Here is a 23,690-nt window from a genome sequence, read left to right as displayed (position 1 = left end):
AATGATAACGTGATTATGGTGACTGTATGGTGTGATTGGGTGTATGAATAAAATATGAATACGCTGTCGATGTTTTTTTAGATAATATCATTGACATATCAATTAAAGTAAAACTTGGAATCTGCCACTAATGGTGACAATAATAAATATTGGGGATTCTAATAATAACACAATTGGTTCTCGCCAGTCGCCAATGTCACCAGCTCAAGACCCTGCTATATTTGTGCATCACCAATCCCCTCCCAGCACTCTCCCTTCCACCTCACACTTCTCTCCCTCTTAACCATTATCTTTCCTTTACCCCTATCTCTCTTTTCAAGTTACCATGCAGCTAAATAAAGAAATATTGCAACAGCCAGGCTCACTGGTATTGCCAAAGCATTTAACTGGGATCACAGTTAGGTCAAGTTCAACTCATGGCAGTATGGAGGTCGATTTCCTCAACGGTACTCTAATAATATCAAGTGCTGGTCTTTGAGACACATTTATGTTTTGTTTTTCTTATCTACTTCAGTACTGAGTAGTGGACTGTGTTGTGTATAGACTCAGTGAGTTGTGACATGCCAATACTAGCCCCTGGTGTCAATTAACCTTCAGGCATAGTTCAAAGATCAGTCCATAAAATTGCTAGCAGTATCACTTAAAATTGCATTTTTCTCTTTCTTTTTGGACACAAAATTATCCCTAACAAACAAGCAAAACACTGTTGAATACAATTCATGGTCCTTAACATAGGCCAGTGTATTAGCCTGATTAAATACACATTTTCAAATGGAGATGTATGATATGTAAGTAGGCTAATTTCTTATTTTCGAAGAATTGAATTCACCCTTTAGATTCTGAAGGGTTATTCTAAAGGCTAAAGTTGAAAAGTGTTCTGGCATTTGTCTTCAACTGCGCCTTCTGGCGACGCTATGCAGAAATTACTGTTCTGTAAGTCCCAGACAAATATTTTAACAACAAAGGTGATTGGTTAGTTGACTGCTAAATCATATTTACAGATTTGGTTACCCAATGGCGTGTTTGAAGGAGAAAGACGCATTGAGACTTCATTGGTGAAAACACATGTGTTTTACAAAACCCGGAAGCAACAGAGGAAGGTTAGAGTCGGCTCAAATTGTGTACATCGAGATTGTTAATTCATATTGCTGATGTTACGTGTAGTACTAAACTGTTCAGTTGGTGTTTCAGAATGATACAGAGTTTGAAAGGTATAAGACACTTAATGACATCGTCCACAATGAAACATGCAGGTGAGAAGGAAGTTTAACACTAATTTACTAATTTAACTAAATTATTCAACAAATTGTGTTGTAGTCTAATTGTGTGTGTTCCTCGTGGCGGGCAAACGTGCTTGCGTTTGTTTATGTGTATGTATGGGACAGAGAATCGCAGTATTAATCACGTGTTTTACCATAACCTTTCACACAATTCACAGTTTGAAACAATTTATGTGCAACAGTTTCAGAGTTCAACATGCCCGTGCCATGGGGAGAAATCCGAGGCAAGGTCTGGGGTCCTGACCATGGCCGTCCTGTACTTTGCCTGCACGGGTGGGCTGACAACTGTGGAACATTTAACACCCTTGTACCCTTACTGCCACAAGGTACCTAACTAGATTAATTAAATTGCACACTGTGTTGTCTGAACACATTGATGAAAAGAGCTGACAGTGTTACTAATGCAAGGTAAAGAGAACAATAACTGTAGCAGAAAATCTGAACACAGTGTCTGTGGAATAAGGATTCTGTTGCATATTTCTTCCTTAATCTCCGTGGCTACGCCCTGGCAAGGACATTAAGAAGAAATGTCTCTTCTGTCTCTCTGTCAGTCCCACACACCACTTTTTCTTACTTGCATGGTTTTTCTCTATCTCTCTTTGACAGACTTCCGGTATGTAGCTGTAGACATGGCTGGTCACGGCCTCTCCTCCCATCGTCCTCCTGGGGTCTTTTATTCCTTCCCCTCGTACGTGGCGGACATTCGGCGAGTCATTGACGGTACAGAGACGTGAAAAGCACGAAATTGCCATCGATGTTATACTGTATAACAGCCCATGACAAAACGGAGATTGTCTTAGTTCAATTGGAATATAAGCACACAAACCCATATCACATGCTAAGGAGTTACAGTTCCAAATGATCCAAGCTACAAGCAATGCAGGGACTTGCTTGTTGTAGGGCATGTGAGGACAGTCTAATTGTTTTGTCTTGCTGAAGTTGGCCGGGGAAGATGAACAAGCAAGTATTGTCTGGTGTCGATGAGAAATCAAACCTGTTGACTTACATTTGCAGCTCTCCATTGGAAGAAGTTCTCCATCATAGGGCACAGCATGGGTGAGTTGCAAAGTTGATCGTTTTATTTACATTTCCTACAAGCTCTCCATCCCCCTTTCGGTGTATGCCATCTGACCAAGCTCTCTCATCCACAGGAGGCAATGTAGCAGGAATGGTAAGAGGATAGCAGAATGCAATTACTTCTACTAGATCACTATATTCATAGGATACTGGCAGTTTAGCATTATGGAAGGAGTTGGCCCACGTTTTTTGAATGCTACCATGTCCCGTTACAGTTGTTTACTGTTTTTACAGTTCAGTGCCTTGTATCCAGAGATGGTGGAGTCGGTAGTGCTGCTGGACTCTTATGGATTCTTACCCACAGATCTGGTAGTTAAACATTCATGAGATCCACAAACGCACCTCGGGATGTAGGACTAAAAGAGGGTGTTGTTCTTTCTGATATTCTCTCCGTTCCCCTCTCTCTCTCCTTCTGTCTCCGTGTCACTTTCTCAAATCCTAGAAAGAAATCGGGCAGGTGATGAGACAGGGCTTTGATGAAATGCTCCGGTTTGAGAAAAAGACCGAGGAGATGAAGGAGCGGGTGTACACCCATGAGAAAGCCGTGCAGAGGTAAGGCTAGCTACCTCCCTGGGCCTGTTTTTGTTTTTGAACTTCTTCTCCCCCCCCCCCCCCTTCATCCCATGTTCACTCGATCTCTTCCAGACTCATGGTTGCAAACCCCACTCTGTCCGAGCAGTCTGCCTGCATTCTTTTAGAACGAGGCCTGGCAGAGGTGGAAGGGGGTAAATATGGTGTTCATCTCTCTAGTTTTAAAATGCCACGTTTAGTGTTTGTTTTGTTTTGTGCTGTAATGATTCTGGGAGCTGGGTCATGTGAAGTGTTTTCTTCTTTTTCCTTTCTTTTGTGTCACCTCAGGAGTGGTTTTTACCCGTGACTTTCGGATCAATCTGGTGAGTGACAATGAAATGTCTTAATGAGACAGTGCTGAACATGTTCCAAAATTGGGTCGACACTCAAAAAGAAGGATATTGTAGATCTGCTGCCAGCCTTTATTGTTTAAATCCTCACGGCTAATTTGTAATGCTGCATGATTCAATGACTAGTTGGCACACATCGGAAATGTTAATGGAAAACACTGATTCAGTCAAGTTCCAGTGGTGTGTGCCAACTTCCAAGCAGTCATGTATTCATGCAGCATAGGGAGAGATTACACTCCACGCCAAAGCTGTGAGCCACTTAACACTTAATAAAGTCCCATGAAAAATGGACAGCAGCATTAACCTGATGTTAATATCTCTTGTAAATACAGTATATGTGCAGTGAAGCTGGTGTGTGATGGTTGTAGTCAAATGGTTTCTACAAATGTCAAGGGCATTTCAGCATCTCAGGAGAAGGGATTAATGTTTCCGCAGACGGCTCTAGGCTCTGCGCTGAACAACAACATCAGCAAAAAAAGAACAAAACATTTGCAGTGCAAAGTTCTGAGTATATAGTTTAACATTGTGTGTATGCAGTCTTACAACAATAACCACACATGGATATAAAATAATTAGTTTGATTCATCAGTGTATGCTTTGTTTATCAGTATATGCTCACTTGTTACTTTGAAATGTGTTTCAGAAAAACATAGCGCGAGTCAGTCTGGAACAGTGTCTAGAGTTGCAGTCACTAATACAAGCTAAAGTACTATTAGTACTGTAAGTACGTACTAAACTAAGCTACACTAAACTTCAGAATACACTATACTTTAGTGCAGTGGTTTAAGTTAATTCCGAACCTTTCTTCCAGAGCTGACGAGGGTTTTGAGAAGATGTTTTCAGAACCCGATCAGAAGAAATTTACCTCTGCTCTTATTCAAGGCTACAAGGATCACAAAGTGAGTGGTACATAATTCACTGTATATGTTCAAGTGCAACAGGATTGAAGCCTCATGAAATGTTTGGTTGTGTCCTGTATATTTTAGGAAAGATTATGCGAAGTAGACACAGCAGCACATCACAGAGAGAGCAGGGATATTTTTGGGTGGAAACGCCACGGCAACCTGCATCACTCAGTTACTGATTGGCTATTTTCTTACAGACACCTGTAAATTCCATTATTGTCCATTATCTACGGTGTCATGTGTGGATACAATTTGTCATAGAATTTCATGAAGACCTCTAGAATATGTAAAGACCGTAGTTACCAAAACAAAACAAACCACCCCCCCACCACCCATACTCTCTTACAGTTTTTTTGTATTCTTTCTTTCTTATTCTTTAACCCCTCCTTCCAGGGCATCGTGATGACAGTCCCTGGAGATCACCATGTCCACCTGAACAGTCCTGAGAGAGTGGCCACGTTCGTAGCCGATTTCCTCCAGTCCAACTCTTCCTCATACGTCTCTGGAGAGGAAGTCGCAAAGTTATAACAGACACAAACACTTTACCAGCACACTCTCTTACACAGTGAGATGTGCTTTAACGGTCATTCTAATCGGGTCACAAAACCTAAAATACTCACACAGTACTTTTGTACTATATAATTGTACTACTGCATTAATGTGTGCCTTCGTAAAGTGAGTAACTACACAGGGCTACTAAAAGTCACTTACGTGCTTCCAATCTACTCATGAACAACATTTCTTTCCTAATATACTAGTATCCTAATATTTGTAACATACTGTGCCAATGTTTTGATCTTTTTAAGAAACTTGTCTAGTGGCGACTTATTCATGTATGTTTTTAAGCAGTTCCTTGCTACTGTTCTGTGGAAATGTGTTGAGTTAAAGAAGTGCTTTTCAACTATAGGTTGTCATGTACTTATGTTCACTAGTCCAATGCAAAGTCACCCATTCTCCCTGCTTGTCACCCAATAAGACATCTTTGCCTTTGAAGTTAATCGTTGATGTGGCCCCTAGCTCTAACTGGCAATTATGACGCAAGGGGGAAAGAAAAAGGTTCTTCCTGATCCAATTTTGTAATAAGTAGGTCATCTTTTACACTGTTTAATCTTGGATCAGTCCTTGTTTCACAGTACATTGGTTCTTTGTTTTATAGAGCCTTGCTCCATAAAAGGGTGGCATATTGCTTGAGCCTTGTGATGATATGTGGATTGGCAAGCTGACTAATATGTCCCTGCAGCTCAATGTCACATAAACTGGCGCAACGGCCTCTACATTAAATGAAGCGGAATCGATTTTCTACTCGGGAGGCAGAAACCATCCAGAGACATTTGAAGGACCCCCCTCCCTCCTTCCCCCAAAACAGAAAAAAAGATGATGGGTTATGTAAGTTTTCCCCTCCCACTCCCTTCATCCTCTTGTCATCGCCGGGGCGGATGTTGTCATGGCAACGCTCATCCCCCCCCCCTGACACAACTCTCTTTCTTCCCGTGTGACGTCAGAACTCAGAGCCGTGTGAAGCTGCATGCAGCTTCATCCTCTAGATCACCTAGGATTCTATATCGTATCACAACCACTGTCGGAAATGCGTTAGATCCGCCAGTGGTCTGAATACCTATATCTAAATGATTGTTGCTCCTCAGCCTCCTCCCATAACGACAGAGAGAGTATATTAAATCCACCAAGAACTACGGAAAAGACCACAGGTATGTACACAGATAAAGCATTCTTATATCTGCAATGAAGGGCTCATTTCAGCATGAAGCTGTTGAGTTTCAACTCGTTTTACACACTGGATGTGACACGTTGGGCTTGTATCTGGCAAAGGATAGTCAGTGGACAGAGATGCTGTGGTAGAGTCAGAGTGGCCGGTGCTCCCATTTAAGGAAAACACCGCTAGTCATGAAGGCATGCTGGGACTGCAGATCATTATGTAACGCTTGCTAACTCTGTTCCCCTTATACAGGTAACAAGTAGAATTCTGTGTATCTTTAGATTAGGAGTGTTTAGTAACACACAAGTAACATTAGTTACTATTGACACTCACTAGTAACTTTAATCCCTCCGTTCTCCAACTCCTTTGTAATCTCTCCGTTCCTTCTTTTCTACTCCTTCCCTCATCTGTCTCTTCTCTTGTTTACTCTCCCCCTTCACGTACCCGTCCTCTGCTCCGCCCCCCCCCCACACACACACACACTTCCATACCTTCCTTTCCATCCTCCTGCTTCTCTCTCCCCAACCTCCTTCACTCTACACATCTACTTCTCCCCCCTGCAGCGTCCTCGGCATGTCGTGGATGTTCCTGGACTGGTTCGTGCCCCTCTACCTGCTGGTGTCGGTCCTGGTGCTGGCTGGTTTCGGGGCCTGCCTCTACTTCCTGGAGCCCGGCCTGCAGGATGCCCACAAGTGGAGCAACAAGACGGTCCGGCACCACCCACTGGTGGCCAGCATCAACTGCGGAGACGATGACAGCAATGCCCTGATATGACTATGGATGGAAGCATGGATGAATGGATCTATGGATGGATGTATGAAAAGAAGAGTTGTAGGGAGTGAGGCAGGGAGGTTGAGAGGTGGTGCTTGTCTCAAAGGGACTGCAGGATGTAAGCTACTGTTACAGGCTAAGACAAATTATATAGTGTTTGTGCCATATCATAGCTGTGCACTTTTGCATAGGGTTTTGTAAATGAACAACCACTTCACACAGATCCCATATGTCATTTAGCTATTTTTATAGACTGAAAATGGGAATGCAATACATTTGTATAAGTCTAGATTGACAATGATGGACGTTGTGATCAGGTGTCAATTTTACAAATAGCCTAGTTCAGAAGGAATCCCCCCCAAAATATTTTCCACAGAAATGTGTGGATCTGAAAGGAGTAGGATGAGCAAAATGGCCGCAGTTACTTCGTGAGATAGGATGATGACTTTCATGTTCATACCTATCCTGATATTCTCCGTCAATTTAGATTACACACTCAAAATGTAAACATATTGCATTGGGTCTGGGTGTTGTTTCTGGACAGAATGTGGATCAACATATCTGGTTGGTCAGATAAGTGCCAAAATTAGGTGAGGCCAAAAATATATGAACTCGGAACAAAGACAAGAGTATGGATATATTGTTTCATATTATTGTTTTTCATATTATTATTGTTTATGGCAAAGTGATGAAAGTATGGTGTACATGTATGTACAACTCTTTTAATGACCTTATGCCTCTCAATGTATGTTCACATGGACATTAAATCAATGTTTTAAAATGTATCAGCAATCTGTCTTTATTCTTCAATTCTCACATTGTACTTCGATGTTCACGTTTTCTCAAATCTAAGATTCCAAAAATGTCTATGTACTGACCGTTTTCAACAGCCACCCTCTATGTGCAAAACCCCTCCAAAAGCTGAGACTCTAGTTCGTCCCAGACAGATGTCAGGAATCTTATGGAAAATAAGTGGGTGAGTGAAACAGTGCAGCTTTAGAGGAGAGGAATGAGGAGAATGTTACTTTGGTACCCACCACTTCCTGTTGTCTTCCGCCCTGTTTCTCTTCCTTGCTCAGTCCACATCTCTTGTTGAGATAGTGGAGAGCTTATCGGGTTCTCAGGTCGGTAGTTTTTTTACAATATCTTTACATGTTTATCAACACAGGAGTTTTCTTTTTTAATGCAGTGTATGTGGTATGGTCTCTTGCAATATTGTCTGTCATATCAATGATCTGTTGCATATCGGAAGGGGTCGAATGGCCGAAATGTGGACTGTTCGATTAACCAAAGATTGTTGTCAACCCATTTGTGTTTTCCCTTCCTTTTTAAAACCCCTATTCCTTAAAACAGCATAATTGACATCGTTTTGATTCATTCCATATTTCATCCCATCCTATTTCAGACAATGAGTGCCACTAACCAGCTTGTAACCTTGCTCCCTCGAGCATCTTTGCCCCAGAAACCCCCAAAACACCTAGCCAGCCCGTCTTCCTTCCTTCCTCTCTCCCTGTCTTCTCCTGTCATTAAGAAGAAACCTATCCGAATACCCTCCTTTGATGTCCAAGGAATCGTCTTTGAAAAATTGATCTCAGAACAGCCTGCTTCACTCAGGTACAGCTGGTGCTGCGCATTACTTACGGTGCTCTGATTGTCTATGTCTCACTGGCATTGTACTGTTTTGCAAGTTATGTTTAACACTGTGCTGATTTGAATAGGCTGGCAAGCTGGGAGTGTAGACCTATTTTTGCTTTGATACTTATAATGGTTATTATTTTGCCTCCTTCTCTTCTGATCTACCTTTCCTCTACTTTTACCAAATTACCTCTTCTTGCCCATGGACTCAGAGTGAACTCTATGGCTCAAAATCACGCCCCTCAGCCATCTGGGTCTATGATGTCAATCAACATCGAACCGACTAGCTTCCCGTCTTTAATTGGTTTACGTTCAGACAGAATCCATGGAAACAGATATACAACACTTCCGATCGCCAAGCTCAAGGCCAAGCCAAGCATCTCTCCCACTCCCCTCATGAAACTCTCTCCAATTTCACCCAGACACAAGCTTAATCCAAGCAACTCTCTTCCACTTCTGAAGCCAAAGCCTGTCGTCTCTCCAACACTGTCCCTTCCAGAACCTAAGCCTAGCATCTCTCCAACACTGTCCCTTCCAGAACCTAAGCCTAGCATATCTCCAACACTCTCCATTCCAGAACCTAAGCCTAGCATCTCTCTAACACTCTCCCTTCCAGAACCTAAGCCTAGCATCTCTCCAACACTCTCCCTTCCAGAACCTAAGCCTAGCATCTCTCCAATTCTCAGGCTTAGCCACTCTCCGACCTTCCGGTGTCAGACAATGCCTCTGGACAACCCAGGAACCAAACAGAACTTCCCCATGCCCACAGAAAGAAGAGTAAGGTCAATCCCCATTTCTGCCAACAACAGCCAGTCTGAGCTAGGTAAACCTATGTCCCCAACACCAGCAATCCAAGACCAGTCCATACCTGACCAGGAAGGATTGACCAGCTTCACTCGCTGTGGAATACTAAGCACTATCAGAGTAACTCCCTCTAAGGGTCCACCCCCAAAGTCTGTTGATAACTCTGTCCAGTTTAGCAGGGACGTTGGATGTTCTGGGACCTTCCTTGTAAAAAGTAAGTGTCAGGACCCTAACTTATTGCAAGCCAGGCTTGGGTTACGTAAAACAGGGAAGACAAGATTCAGCCCCAGGATTTTTCTGGGTAAGGATGACACCTCTGGTTCAAGGAAGGAAGACACAAATGCTAAACCAAAACCGTCCAACCAAAATTCTCCAGAAAGTATTGTTTCGCCAACTGGGTGGATGGCCAAACAAAATGTAATCTCAGGATTAGAAGAATGTAAGCTCCCAATGAAAGAATTTCATCCAGTTCATGTTCGGTGTACATCACTGAGTGACAGACAGGCCACCCAGTCAAGTCTTAAATCTGAAAAGGCAATAAAGTGCCAACAACCATTACAGAATAGACGTTCGTGTCAGCCTGCTAGTGTTGCCACTGGTTGTGAGTCTCTCGATCATGTGGATCCCAGTACATCTCTTCCCAAACCTCCAAAGAGAATGTCATGCAAAGCTGAAAAAACTCCAACGAGTCCGTCCACACAAAGAGAAACTAAAATATCTTTTCTTAAAGGTGGAGTTAGGAAGGGACCAACACTTTCAAAAGACATGGAAAGTTGCAGGTCATCTCTCAAGGAGTCTTCAAAGACAGTCTCAGATTACTCATCTCAATCTTACCAACAAGCTAGACCTTCCAGATCCTCCAACACGTTCCAGAATCCAGCATTCTGCAACAGCCCCAAAAGTCCAAGTCCATATACTGACATGCACACGATGAAAACATACAATAGGAAGCGTCTGTTAGATAGCATTTCAGTCTGTGACAATAGCCTTTCCAAACACATCAGTGACAACCAGGAAGCTATTCCGTCAATTGTAAGATCTGATAACTGTGAGACTCAAAGTCTCATGATACCTCAGAAACAGGAATCCTCCCTCACTTCCTCTTCCCAGACTGACGTGATTAAGGCCTCCAAAGAGGGCCATTTGAATCTTGACAAAGTGATCTGCAGTAGTTCGACAACAAAAGTGGTCAAAATCTGTCCGACTGGATGTTTCATGCTCAACAAAACCATCAGTGAAGACGTCACCCAGACACAAAAACATAGTTTAGATCCTGAACAGTCCTCACATGTAGCAAAGAACAACATCAACCACAGACGACTGAAATCTAATGCTACGGAACAGCGCCAAACTGGCCCGCCACCTGACCATGAGGGGCCCAAGCTGCCACCAGAATATTCCTCAGAAGAATGGACCGCGAGCTGGCTGCTGGCCATGGGATGCAACCAACCCAACACACCCAGGGCTGGCAGCGATTCAAGAGGGGTCTTTGAACTGGTATCGCAAGCCCAGAGCGTAGGATTCCAGAGATCAAATGAGAGAGCTGTCTCTTCATCATGCGCACTGAGTCACCCTCATTCAAGCAGGACATCTGTCGCCGGTGAGGCACGGGAGTTACATGATACCGCCATGCATCACCCTGGTGTGATTCACGTGTCAGTGGGTGAGTAAGGAGACAACGCTTCTATGACTGCTAGTTGGTAAACAAAAGTTTGTGAGCATATTTATTACATATTTTGGCAGACAAATTGTCCCTCTTTCTTGCTCTGAAATGTGAAAGTTAAAAGGTAAAGAGTGTGCCAGATGGAGAAACAAGGGACAGAGAGGGCAGTTGGAAAAATAGTGACATATATTATGTCCTTATCAGTGGGATAACAGACATGGGTATATTGGATAGATTAAACTACGTTACGGGGAGCTGAAAGGGACCAATACACAAACTGGTCAACTACAAACACAGACCATGCAAGTACATAGAAAGTGTACACAAAAGAGGGTGAAAGATCATAGCAGCAACAACAATGGCAGGATATGTGAGTATATAAAAGTATCAGTGAACTCTAACTACAGTCGATTTACTCTTTCATTGTAAGCTACTCAGTGAACAACTGTAGGTACACGATGGATGTTTTACATTTTAAAATTTTACAATCTACTGTTCGTGGTACATTCATTTACATGAATAGCAATACAGCAACAGAACATTTGAAAATAACATAGATCAAAATGTGGCCATTCATTACTGGTGTGGTGAAATTGTTAGAATTCGTTTGAAACCAGTCTTAATTAATCTTAAATTCTGTTTCATCGAGCTTTTATTACCGTTCTCCCAAAAGTTCTTAAAATGCCAAAATAGCATCCCTGAGGAAAAACTACTTTTTGAGCATGTGTGCTGTATCTCCTAGTTCCCTCTCCTCTTGTCGCCTTGACAACGAAAAAGGGGGGCTCTCAGCCAGCGAGCTGGGGGGAATGAGGGAAAGAGGTACCCAGTCAAATCACATGACCCGTATTCTACATCTCGCTGCCTACCGTATCGGACATTCGTCGTTGGTTATTGTGCCCTGCGTGGATTGAAAGACTGTAAACTTGCAATTCTTCGTCCTAAACAATTTAGCGATTGAACCCACACAGGAATTGGTAAGTCGAATAGCTAAGGCTATGTCTTAACATCACAGACGACATAGAGTTAGCTAGCTCGTTAGCCAACGTTAGCCGGCATGGATGGAGAGACAATGGGTCAGGTTATGGATGTAGCTAGCCAGCTAATCAGTCCTAATTATTGTGTGTGGAAGGCATTGTTGTTTGAGTTGATTGCAACGTGGACAAGCCACTTTATTTTTCTTGATTGGTAGCTAGTCCTACCTAGCTAGATTCTCATATTCACAGAATTAGGATTTACTGTCGCAGCTTGACACCCATGGGAATAACCGTGGGAAAAAAGGCAGGCATTCACTGAAAATGGCCAGTTTCTCGAGAACTTGGGTATAGGTAGCAAGCAAGATAATTTAGCCTAACGCAAAGACAATTTTACAAATTTTGCCCACACAATTTAGATAATCTGCAAGGTAGCCCTACCTAAACCTAATTTGTCAGTATCAGGTTTGAGTGGCTGTGTAGGAGAGGCAGGGAGAGAGAGAAAGGAAGGTTGTTCAACGATGTGTTCAGTCGAACTGACACAGTGCTTGTTGTCCTGACCTGTCTGATCTGTGTCAAGGCGTGTGTGCACTGTCTCCAAGAGCAGCAGACCTAGCTACATGTGCATGCCCCGCAGTTAAGATATCCTGTCTAGAACACTCCAATTATGGACGTCATGCTCAGCCTTATGTCTGTTCCTGTAACCATCTGCCATGCAAACAGTGCATGGTTTTCTTCTCCTCATATTGCTTTGCCATTGGAATTAAGTGTAACAGTTTCCCCTCCACCCTCCTTTCCAGACATGTCTGATATTGTTCCCCCGGAAGTGAGACCCAAACCTGTTGTTCCTGCCAAGCCCCCTCATGTGGCACCCCCAGCCACCCCACACACCCCCTCCCCACAGCAGGCGCCACCGGTTGGAATTGGTGGCGGGCATGGAGTTGGGGGCCAAGGTATGGGCGGCGGCTCCACACTGCTGGGCTACATCGGGATTGACACCATCATCGAGCAGATGAGGAAAAAAACCATGAAGACGGGCTTTGACTTCAACATTATGGTAGTTGGTGAGTAAAGGCTTGGAGCATTAGTGGGTTTATGAACAATGTGCAAGTAACTTTGTATCCACAGGATTGAGTGTACTGCAGTGTAAGTTCTGTTGTGTTGTTTACTGCGAAAACCATACAAAAAAAATGCTGTCAAGAACCATCACGGTGATCCTCATGCTTTGGATGCAGTTCTCAGACTTGGGACGCTTTGTTCCATTTATGATCGCCCTTTCCCTGCCTCATTCTATTTCTCGCTCTCCCCTCCTGTCAGGTCAGAGTGGTCTGGGGAAGTCGACGCTGGTCAACACTCTGTTCAAGTCCCAGGTGAGCCGGAGGAGCACAGCCTGGGGCCGTGACGAGAAGATCCCCAAGACTGTGGAGATCAAGGCAGTGTCACATGGTATGAGATGGGGGTGGGAAACAGGGTTTATTACAAGCCTCTTTTACACGGCCTGTTCAATACGGGAGTGTTGTGCCCTGACTCCATTGACTGCAGCATTGTGTTATCACTAGGCTATCACTGTGCCAACTGGCCCTTGGCATAGATTGACCCAACAGACTATGTCCTGCCTTGAGGGTGGCATACACTGGCACAGCTGGAGCATGGTGTCCAACTGTGGAAGGAGCCAGCTGAATCATTCCTCTCTTCCTTCCCCAGCCAATCAGATCATGTTTTCTCTTCTGTCTCTTCTTTCCAGCTGGTCCAAAGCATTGTAGCTAATTGTACGCAGTGGCTGTGATTTTCACTCTCATAGGTAGCCTGCTTTTTATTTTGAAAGAACAATTCATTTATTGTTTTTATTCAGTGATTGAGGAGGGTGGAGTCAAGATGAAGTTGACAGTGATTGATACCCCTGGCTTTGGTGACCAGATCAACAATGAGAACTGGTAAGGTCTGTGTGTGTGTGTGCGTGTTAGAGAAATCAAGCCTATCTGAGATTACTATTTGCTTTCACACACTATATTTAGTTTTAGGTCACCTCATTATAATCGGCCATGCACTAATTGTAGAAACTCAATCCCTTTCTTGAGATAAAAAAAGCTCTGTCTGCCTTGCTGCAGAGGGATTTGTTTTGTAGGGCCCCCTCACTGTCATTTGCTTAAAAACATAGTTCTTTATTATGCAGTGTTCAGTTTGCTTGCAGTTACCACAGAAACACACTCCTCCCCTCCATGTGTGTATTTTTAGTCTTAACACCCACCTGGATTTCTCGACTCTGTTTACAGCTGGGAGCCCATCTCAAAGTACATCAATGAGCAGTATGAGAAGTTCCTGAAGGAGGAGGTGAACATAGCGCGAAAGAAGCGCATCCCCGACACAAGGGTCCACTGCTGCTTGTACTTCATCTCCCCAACCGGCCACTCGTAAGTTCAAAACAGCACGCTGAAAGAAGGAATGTTGAAGTTTTGTTTTTTGTTTTTTTTGTTAGTGCTTTGTGGTGCAAGTACAACGCACGCACGCACATGGACTGCGGTTGTCGTTCTCATGAGTTTAAATTCAACTGCACACACTCCCGTACTGACACAGCCTTAGCTGCACTGTGCTTGTCGGCAACATCTTTGTCCTGATTAAGATTAAGCCAGGCTCATCTGAACCGGAAAATTGCCCCCTTCACACAAACAGATGCCATCTTTTCTATGCGACAACCCAGTGTGCCATGGTTTTTACCCGGATCATTGTGACCAAGAAGGATACTTTCTGCATTGTCACCTACCCAAAGGGCGTAAATTGGACACATCTGTTGTCCAATAAGCTTGGTGTTTGTTATTGAACCAGGGGACAGAAAGCATCATGAAATACCCTCCCTTGTTCCCTTATCACTGAGCCTTAGGTTGAAAATGAGGGGCAAGCATCTACAGAAGCTTATGAAGCCCTTTGCTTTACTGTCCAGTAATCTACATCCACATAGTATTATGCCCCTTGCGCGCCAAACCGACATCCCCTATACCTCCATCCCCATGATCCTAATACAACAAATTATTATTGAACAACATATTATTCTGATGCTGTCCATGTTAATATACAGTTAGAAGCTGTCCATGTTAATATACAGTTAGGTCCATAAATATTTGGACATTGACACAATTTTCATCATTTTGGCTCTGTATACCACCACAATGGATTTGAAATGAAACAATCAAGATGTGCTTTAAGTGCAGACTTTCAGATTTAATTTCAGGGTATTTACATCCAAATCAGGTGAACGGTGTAGGAATTACAATACATTTTATATGTGGCCCCCCCCTTTTTAAGGGACCAAAAGTAATTGGACAATTGGCTGCTCAGCTGTTCCATGGCCAGGTGTATGTTATTCCCTCATGGGAGTTCGTTATTTCATTGACAAGGAGCAGATAAAAGGTCTAGAGTTCATTTCAAGTATGGTATTTGTGTTTGGAATCTGTTGCTGTCAACTCTCAATATGAAGTCCAAAGAGCTGTCACCATCAGTGAAGCAAGCCATCGTTAGGCTGAAAAATCAAAACAAACCTATCAGAGAGATAGCAAAAACATTAGGTGAGGCCAAATCAACTGTTTGGTACATTCTTAAAAAGAAAGAACGCACTGGTGAGCTCAGCAACACCAAAAGACCCGGAAGACCACGGAAAACAACTGTGGTGGATGACAGAAGAATTCTTTCCCTGGTGAAGAAAAACCCCTTCACAACAGTTGGCCAGATCAAGAACACTCTCCAGGAGGTAGGCGTATCTGTGTCAAAGTCAAAAATTAAGAGAAGACTTCACCAGAGTAAATACAGAGGGTTCACCACAAGATGTAAACCATTGGTGAGTCTCAAAAACAGGAAGACCAGATTAGAGTTTGCCAAAAAACATCTAAAAGACCCTGTACAGTTCTGGAACAACATCCTATGGACAGATGAGACCAAGATCAACTTGTACCTGAATGATGGGAAGAGAAGAGTATGGAGAAGGGAAAGAACTGCTCATGATCCAAAGCATGCCACCTCATCAGTGAAGCATGGTGGAGGTAGTGTTATGGCGTGGGCATGTATGGCTGCCAATGGAACTGGTTCCCTTGTATTTATCGATGATGTGACTGCTGACAAAAGCAGTAGGATGAATTCTGAAGTGTTTCGGGCAATATTATCTGCTCAGATTCAGCCAAATGCTTCAGAACTCATAGGACGGCGCTTCACAGTGCAGATGGACAATGACCCAAAGCATACTGCGAAAGCAACCAAAGAGTTTTTTAAGGCAAAGAAGTGGAATGTTCTGCAATGGCCAAGTCAATCACCTGACCTAAATCCAATTGAGCATGCATTTCACTTGCTAAAGACAAAACTGAAGGGAAAATGCCCCAAGAACAAGCAGGAACTGAAGACAGTTGCAGTAGAGGCCTGGCAGAGCATCACCAGGGACGAAACCCAGCGTCTGGTGATGTCTATGGGTTCCAGACTTCAGGCTGTCATTGACTGCAAAGGATTTGCAACCAAGTATTAAAAGTGACAATTAGATTTATGATTATGTTAGTTTGTCCAATTATTTTTGGTCCCTTAAAAAGGGGGGGGGGGGCACATATAAAATGTGTTGTAATTCCTACACCGTTCACCTGATTTGGATGTAAATACCCTGAAATTAAAGCTGAAAGTCTGCACTTAAAGCACATCTTGATTGTTTCATTTCAAATCCATTGTGGTGGTATACAGAGCCAAAATGATGAAAATTGTGTCAATGTCCAAATACTTATGGACCTAACTGTAAATTGTCAGCACTTATGTGAATACATTGGATTCCCCTATGATTTACATTTGAAAGTTTAAAGCTAAATGATATTTCACTGCAATAATCACAATATGAAGGTTTATGTGTTAATGCATGCTTGTACTTGTTTCCTGTTGTTTTTCAGTGTATTCTGTTTCTGTCCCCCTCTCCATCACTCCAAATGTCTGTCCTACGACTTCCTTCGCAGCGTGGTGCAGTGCACTGCTGCATTTTAAGAGACTTTTTAATGTCCAGGCTTGTTTGTTTGACCGTATGTTTATAATGATCTTTAAAGGTCAAAGTATCTCTCTGTCTCCCCTCACTTCTCTTCCCTGACTCCCTGCCTATATCTCTTCCTGTTTCTCAGTCTCCGGCAGCTGGACGTTGAGTTCATGAAGCATCTGAGTCGAGTGGTGAACATTATCCCCATCATCGCTAAGTCTGATACCATGACCCCCGATGAGAAGATGGAGTTCAAACAGAAGGTGAGAAATGTACACCGTTGAACTGAAAAATACTTTGTCTAACTCAAAACGAAACATATTTTCGTATCCCATACCAAACATTTGACATTTGGTTACATATTTTCTGTTAGGGGTGTAAAAATACATGTATTCATATTAAACAATTTGGTAAGAGGCTTTCATTTCGGTATACAATTAAATCGAAATGATTCGTTGAACTAATCCTATTACATTTGGAAAATAAAATCCATCTTAAATTGTGTGAAATATAATCTCTCTGTGCCACTGCGCATAACAAGGCAGCCTAAACAATGTAACAGGCATGTGCTGTCTGCCTCTCTCACCCTCAAAGAAAAACACTGCTTTATGACGTGCTGGGAGACATGCTGATGCTAAGTTAGCTAGTTGCAATATGGCTAGCTGTTTTTGTTTTATAGGCTGCTAAAAAGACATCCCCAGGTAAGGTATAACTCCATCATTGTTTTTAAGTTTTTTTTTTTTTTTTTTTTATCTCTGGCATTTGCACTTTTTTTTGCTGTATGGAAAACGTACGGAACCATGACACCATTATATTGTATTACACCATGAATTTTGTGGACTGTCACAGTCACACCCATATTTTCTGTGTTGTTCACTCGCAGTATTATGCTGGCAGGCTTATGCAGTCTTTCTTACTTGTTTATACAGAACTTGTGATAAGTATCTATAAAGGCAGGAATCTGTCTGTGGCATGATTACCCTTGCAAACCGGGCACTGTATGGAATTTGGCAGGTGTATCGAGCAAGGACGTGCAACAAATAAAAGAAATCGAAATAAACAAATTTGCCGCCATGTTCAGCTGACTTTTCTATTGTCATTGTGAGACAAATTAGGATACAGACCCAGCAAACACACAGTAAATTCTTGGAGTTACCAAGAGATTCTGTTGCAATGGTGTAGAGTTGGTAATTTAATGACCTGAATTCCATTTGGTAATGTGAAGAATGATTGTCCAAAGCATACAAATTCAAATTGGACCATCACCAGTTTTCACTCAGTGGTTGCAGGAGGCCAAATGTAACGCCCTTGGAAGACCAAAGACTGTGCAAACATGTTTGATCTGTTACACGCACAACCCCAGAATCAGAATTTGGTTTATTCGCCATGTAGGTTTACACAAACACAGAATTTACTGTGGCAAGAAGGTGCAAACAATAAACATATACGGATCTTAAATTAAAAGCAAAAAAGTACAATAGTCTAACTAATTCTAGGAACAAAAAAATCTAAACATTTTAACAATTTAAAATATATATAAAAATAGAATAAGAATATGAATGGGCAGAATAGTGCAAATGAGATCAAGGTGGCTTGTGCGTAGTGCAATAGGTGTCGGATGGACTTATAATAGATAATAAATGTCAGTGGGAGTCCTTGGCCTTGTTGAAGAGGCCAGTAGCAGATGGAAAGAAACTGTTATCGCGTGAGGTTTTGGTCCTGATGGACCGCAGCCTTCTGCCGGAGGGGAGTAGCTGGAACAGAGGGTGTCCAGGGTGGGAGGGGTCGGACACAATCTTCCTCGCTCGCTCTCAGGGTCCTCGAGGTGTGCAGGTCCTCGAGGGTAGGCAGATTGCAGCCGATCACCTTCTCAGCAGTGCGGATGCTATGCTGCAGTCTGCTCTTGTCCTTGGCAGTGACAGCAGCGTACCAGATGGTGATGGAGGAGGTGAGGATGGACTCAATGATGGCTATGTAGAAGTGCACCATCATTGTCTTTGGGAGGTTGAATTTCTTCAGCTGCCGTAGGAAGTACATTCTTTCTTGTGCTTTCTTGGTGAGGGAGCTGATGTTCAGTTCCCAATTGAGGTCCTGGGAGAGGATAGTGCCCAGGAAGTGGAAGGACTCCACAGTGATGACTGGGGAGTCGCACAGGGTGATTGGGGTGATTGGGGCTATATTCTTCCTTAAGTCCACAACCATCTCCACTGGCTTAATAGCATTGAGCTCTAAGTGGTTCTGGCTACACCAGGTCACCAGGTTGTCAGCTTCCCACCTATAGGCAGATTCATCCCCACCAGAGATGAGCCCAATGAGGGTGGTGTCGTCCGCAAACTTCAAGAGTATGACGGACGGATGACTGGAGGTGCAGCTGTTGGTGTACAGGGAGAAGAGCAGAGAGGAAAGGACGCAGCCCTGGGTGGAGGACTTGAGAGGCTGGCACGTCTCCAGGGAGGTGTTGAAGATGTTGGTGAACACTGGAGACAGCTGGTCAGCGCAGTGCTTGAGGGTGGCTGGAGAGACAGAGTCCAGCCAGCTGCTTTGCAGGGATTCTGCCTCTTGAAAAGTCTGTTAACTTCTCCATCCTGAATGGAGAGAGTCGTCTTTGTGGTGGTGGGGGGGAGGCCTCTTGGGAGGGAAGGTGTAATTCAGGACAGTCCAATTGTCTTTCAAATCTGCAGTAGAACTTGTTCAGGTCGTTGGCCAGGCGAGAGTCGTTAGTGGTGTGGACAGCTCTGGGCTTGTAGTTGGTAATCTGCCTGAGCCCTCTCCAGAAGCAGAAACAGCAGTCGTTAGCAGAGAACTGGTGTTTTAGTCTCTCTGTGAGCCTCTCTCACAGCCTTGCTAAACCTGTTCCTTGACTCCTTGAATCTGTCTCTATCCCCACTCCGAAACACTTCCTCCTTCTCTGCAACCTCAACCTTCTGAGTTTCGCTGTGAACCAGGGTTTGTCGTTGTTGTAGCTCACCGTGGTGCGTGTTGGTATACAGCAGTCCTCACAGAAGCTGATGTACGACATCACAGCCTCTGTGAGCTCATACAGACTATTGGTAGCAGTCGTGAACATATCCCAGTCAGTACAGTCCAAACACACAGTGAGAACAGAGTTACCAAGAGATGCTGTTGTAGAGCAGTGATTCCCAACCCTGGTCTTCAGGGCACCCCTGTCCTGCATGTTTTAGATGTTTCCCTGCTCTAACACACCTGATTCAAATGAATGGGTCGTTATCCAGCTCTGCAGAAGCCTGCTTATGACCATTCATTTGAATCAGGTGTGTTGGAGCAGGGAAACATCTCAAACATGCAGGACAGGGATGTCCTAAGCATCAGGGTTTGGAACCACTGATGTAGAGAGTTGGTAATGTGAAGAATTATTGTCTAAACTCTAAAGCATACAAATTCAAATTGAACCATCACCGGTTTTCACTCAGTGGTTGCAAGAGCCCCAATGTAACGCCCTTGGAAGACAAAAGACTGTGCAAATAAGTTTGGTTTGGTTTGTTACATGCTCAACGGTGTAAAACCTGTAAAATATATATCATACAACACTAAAACATGACTCTAATTTCCCCTGTATAATAAGAAACAAAGGCATATCAAACAGGACATTAAAAGCTGTTCAGAACAAAATTGACAGAAACACATATTTTTATGATAATTTCTGAGTCTTCCTTCACCATACTTTTCAACTTCTGCGACCACCCGTCAAGTGGTGGATGCTAGAAGGTGTGAAGACAGTCTTACAAATTCAAATTGGACCAACACCGGTTTTCTTATGGGGTGGCCATGGAAGACAAAGGACCATGAATATATTTTAAGAAAACCCCCGTTTGCCAAATCACAAAAGTATTTCATTCAAATAGGCACTGCACCACTACAACACAATTTTGAGAAAGATGCCAATGCGATGGACAGTCTATGAAAGTAAATAATGTACCTTAAGTGGATGAAGGAGAATAAATAAAAAAAGATTGTTCCTGCAGAGATACTTAACCTTTGTGTTCGTCTTGTTTTTTGTTTGTTTTTGCAGGTGAGGAAGGAACTGGAGGCATGTGGGATTGAGTTATATCCTCAGAAGGAGTTTGATGAGGATATGGAGGACAAGAGTGACAACGACAAGATCAGGGTGAGCAAAGACACCATTGCTCCAGATTCACAGTGTGTTGCTTGACATACATACTCAGTAGCCCATGGATGAGGTGCACCAACCCGTTCACCAAAAATGCATCGCTCACACAGATAAATTAATGGGACCAAAATTCAAATAGAGCAGGGAGACAGGATGTTACGGCCATCTCATTAGTTTGTCTCTGTCTAAGGAGACAGAAGGGACTTAAAAATATGTAAAAATATGTAAATATATGTGTACCGCGTTTGACAGTATATGAATGACTATGCTTTCAATACAAAAAGTGACATAAGAATTTTATGAATTGCCACAGGAAAACAAAGGGAACATTGAACGGTCTAGTGTTCTTAAGAACACTAGACCGTTCCCCATGGGTACATGCCCATGGGTAGTTTACCTAGTGTCTTGATTCCCCAAAAATGAACCTCTCGTTATTTTTCTTCTCGAGAAAACCCCCCCCACAGTTAGCATTTTATATTTTGGATTCCCATTGTAAAACGGATCAAGTCAGAATCAATATGTATGTTCATATCATATATTTCTGTTTCATGCCGCCTCACTGCATCTCATGACCGGTAAAAAAACCCGACAGATCCCCACATGAAGCAGCCACTCTTCAGTTATTGCTTCGCCTCATAAACTACTTACGGTTCTTTTCCTCACCCTATTAAACATGGTGTCCGTCCACAGGAGGCGATGCCCTTTGCCGTTGTGGGCAGCGACAAGGAGTACCAAGTCAACGGAAAACGAGTTCTGGGGAGGAAGACAGCCTGGGGAGTGGTAGAAGGTCCGTTGATGCACTACTGGATTAACAACATTGACCTTTCTCATTGAGAGCAGCATGGAGAATAGATTGTAATTGCACTTGTTGAAATCCATCACTTGTGACGCGTGGAGTGAATTGAATTTACGTTACGTAACCCCTCTCGTTCTCTTCTTTTGTTACAGTTGAAAACAGCAAACATTGTGAATTTGCTCTTTTGAGAGATTTCCTGATCAGGTATTAATTATTGTAATGCCTAAATGGAATAAATATAACTGAAACATAATTTTAACTGATAATTTACCCGATCATTTATTTAACTTTTCTTACTTTCCTTTACTCTTAAGGTCACACCTCCAAGACTTGAAGGAGGTCACCCACAATATCCACTATGAAACATATCGTGCCAAGAGACTCAATGACAATGGAGGATTGCACCCCATCTCATCCAATGACACCAACCTGTAATTAGTTTTGACTCATTTGAGAGATAGAGAACCAAAAAAGAGAAGATGAAAATAGACTAATCTATGTTGTGAGATGGCATCACTGCATGCTAGGAGAACATGTACAGCTGTGAAATGACACTCATATCATGCAAGGTTCCCACATCTTATCACTCATCTCGTCACTCGTGTCCTGTAAGTTCCTACATCCAAGCCACGCCCCCCACACACACACATCCGCGTCTCTTCCCTATGCCATATTAAACTCATAGTTTTCCTTCAAAAATACAAAGTCAATTGCAATTAATAATAATAATCAATTTTATTTAAAGGCGCTTTTCTCGGCACTCAAGGACACCGTACAGGGGTACATAAGACATTAAAAGCAGCAAAATAAAGAATACAACAATATTAAAAACAACAGAAGAAGGCAGAGCAATTGACATTAAATTGTATAAGCAGTTTTAAACAGATGGGGTTTGAGTTGCAATTTGAAATGGGGAATTATTCGATATTTCTGACTTGGGGTGGTAATGAATTCCAGAGACGGGGAGAAGAGCGGCTGAATGCTCTACTCCCCATGGTGGTGAGGCGGGCAGAAGGGACAGACAGGTGTATGGAGGACGAGGATCTGAGGCAGTGGGACCCTGGAGGAAATCAAACAAATACGGGGGGGCGAGGTTGTGGATGGCCAATTGGATGAAAGATTACGGTTACTCCAACTACATTGAATTATTTATTCACGAAACGAATCCCCTCCCCCCACACACACACACATTTCTGGCCATTTTTCCTCACACTGTACTCATATCTTTTGTGTGCATTTTATTTTGTTTTTACTAACCACTTTTCTAAACAAACTAATTCAGGAACATCAACCCATCCACTGAAGTATTGTGATAGAAACTATTATAATTGTCTCAAAGCTTGATGTATTTATGGAGAAACAGACCTCAAAACTGACCAAATTGATTCCTCTCAAAAATTGGTGCCAATATCATTCTGCCAACAACTATTCTCTCTGCCAGTTGGTGGCAGTACTCCACAACAATCTCTGCGACTCAAAAGACAGTCAGGATATGCAGTAATCATCTTGCACTTACTGCAAAGACACTTTGGTAGCTTTACCCTTGTGTTATCTTCGGGTCATTCTGACCCATCAGTCATTGCAACCCACCATCGTATTGCGACAACTTTACCGCATACAAAAACAAAGTGAAGCATTTTCTTTTAACTGATGGGCTGTCTCAGACCCCCTACATTGCGAAGGTTAAAATAACATTATTTTTATTTGTTTTTGTATTGGGTAAAATTGGGCAAACACAACGGTGGTTCGTTATGAACCTTTGGGTCTTGTGACCCGAAGGCAGCACAAGGGTTAAATGCAACCTCAAGCATCTTGCCAATATTCATCCAGTCAGATCAGGTAAACCGCTGATTCTGGAAAACTTCAGAATTAAGTTTGGTTTCCTTTACTGCTACCAATGGTATCATGTAAAAAGAGCTTACAAAGTTTCCAACATGCTATCTGTAACTACTAAATTGACTATACATATTTTAGACTACCAGAGTAACCATTCCGAATAGCTAAACAGTTACATGTTTACTGAAGGTTTCTTCAGGAA

General features: G+C 42.9%; 2 protein-coding genes across 2 annotated transcripts; both read left to right on the top strand.

Annotated features, from left to right (window-relative positions):
• Positions 1–1,101: 1,101 nt before the first annotated feature.
• Positions 1,102–5,887, top strand: serhl (serine hydrolase like). Its single transcript, XM_062448288.1, has 12 exons — positions 1,102–1,253; positions 1,463–1,606; positions 1,887–2,000; positions 2,295–2,336; positions 2,432–2,451; positions 2,592–2,666; positions 2,800–2,909; positions 3,003–3,082; positions 3,216–3,250; positions 3,921–3,997; positions 4,089–4,176; positions 4,576–5,887. Exons 1-12 carry the CDS (start codon positions 1,193–1,195, stop codon positions 4,708–4,710), a joined length of 981 nt encoding a protein of 326 aa, XP_062304272.1. The 5' UTR covers positions 1,102–1,192; the 3' UTR covers positions 4,711–5,887.
• A 5,698-nt stretch (positions 5,888–11,585) lies between these two features.
• Positions 11,586–23,209, top strand: septin3 (septin 3). Its single transcript, XM_062448264.1, has 10 exons — positions 11,586–11,743; positions 12,541–12,804; positions 13,058–13,186; positions 13,593–13,674; positions 14,014–14,151; positions 16,873–16,990; positions 20,758–20,853; positions 21,547–21,643; positions 21,805–21,856; positions 21,967–23,209. Exons 2-10 carry the CDS (start codon positions 12,543–12,545, stop codon positions 22,085–22,087), a joined length of 1,095 nt encoding a protein of 364 aa, XP_062304248.1. The 5' UTR covers positions 11,586–11,743; positions 12,541–12,542; the 3' UTR covers positions 22,088–23,209.
• The last annotated feature ends 481 nt before the right edge of the window (positions 23,210–23,690 follow it).

This window comes from Osmerus eperlanus, chromosome 22 (genome assembly GCF_963692335.1).
Source record: "Osmerus eperlanus chromosome 22, fOsmEpe2.1, whole genome shotgun sequence".
Lineage (NCBI taxonomy): Eukaryota > Metazoa > Chordata > Actinopteri > Osmeriformes > Osmeridae > Osmerus > Osmerus eperlanus.
This window is presented reverse-complemented; position numbering and strand designations above follow the sequence as displayed.

Bases quoted from the DNA above. Each gene is read 5' to 3' on its own strand.
- serhl (XM_062448288.1), top strand. From the start codon at position 1,193: ATGATACAGAGTTTGAAAGGTATAAGACACTTAATGACATCGTCCACA. The intron at 1,254-1,462 runs GTGAGAAGGAAG...TATGTGCAACAG, and splicing joins GTCCACAATGAAACATGCAG to TTTCAGAGTTCAACATGCCC. The intron at 2,001-2,294 runs GTACAGAGACGT...TTACATTTGCAG, and splicing joins CATTCGGCGAGTCATTGACG to CTCTCCATTGGAAGAAGTTC.
- septin3 (XM_062448264.1), top strand. From the start codon at position 12,543: ATGTCTGATATTGTTCCCCCGGAAGTGAGACCCAAACCTGTTGTTCCT. The intron at 13,675-14,013 runs GTAAGGTCTGTG...CTCTGTTTACAG, and splicing joins CAGATCAACAATGAGAACTG to CTGGGAGCCCATCTCAAAGT. The intron at 14,152-16,872 runs GTAAGTTCAAAA...CCTGTTTCTCAG, and splicing joins ATCTCCCCAACCGGCCACTC to TCTCCGGCAGCTGGACGTTG.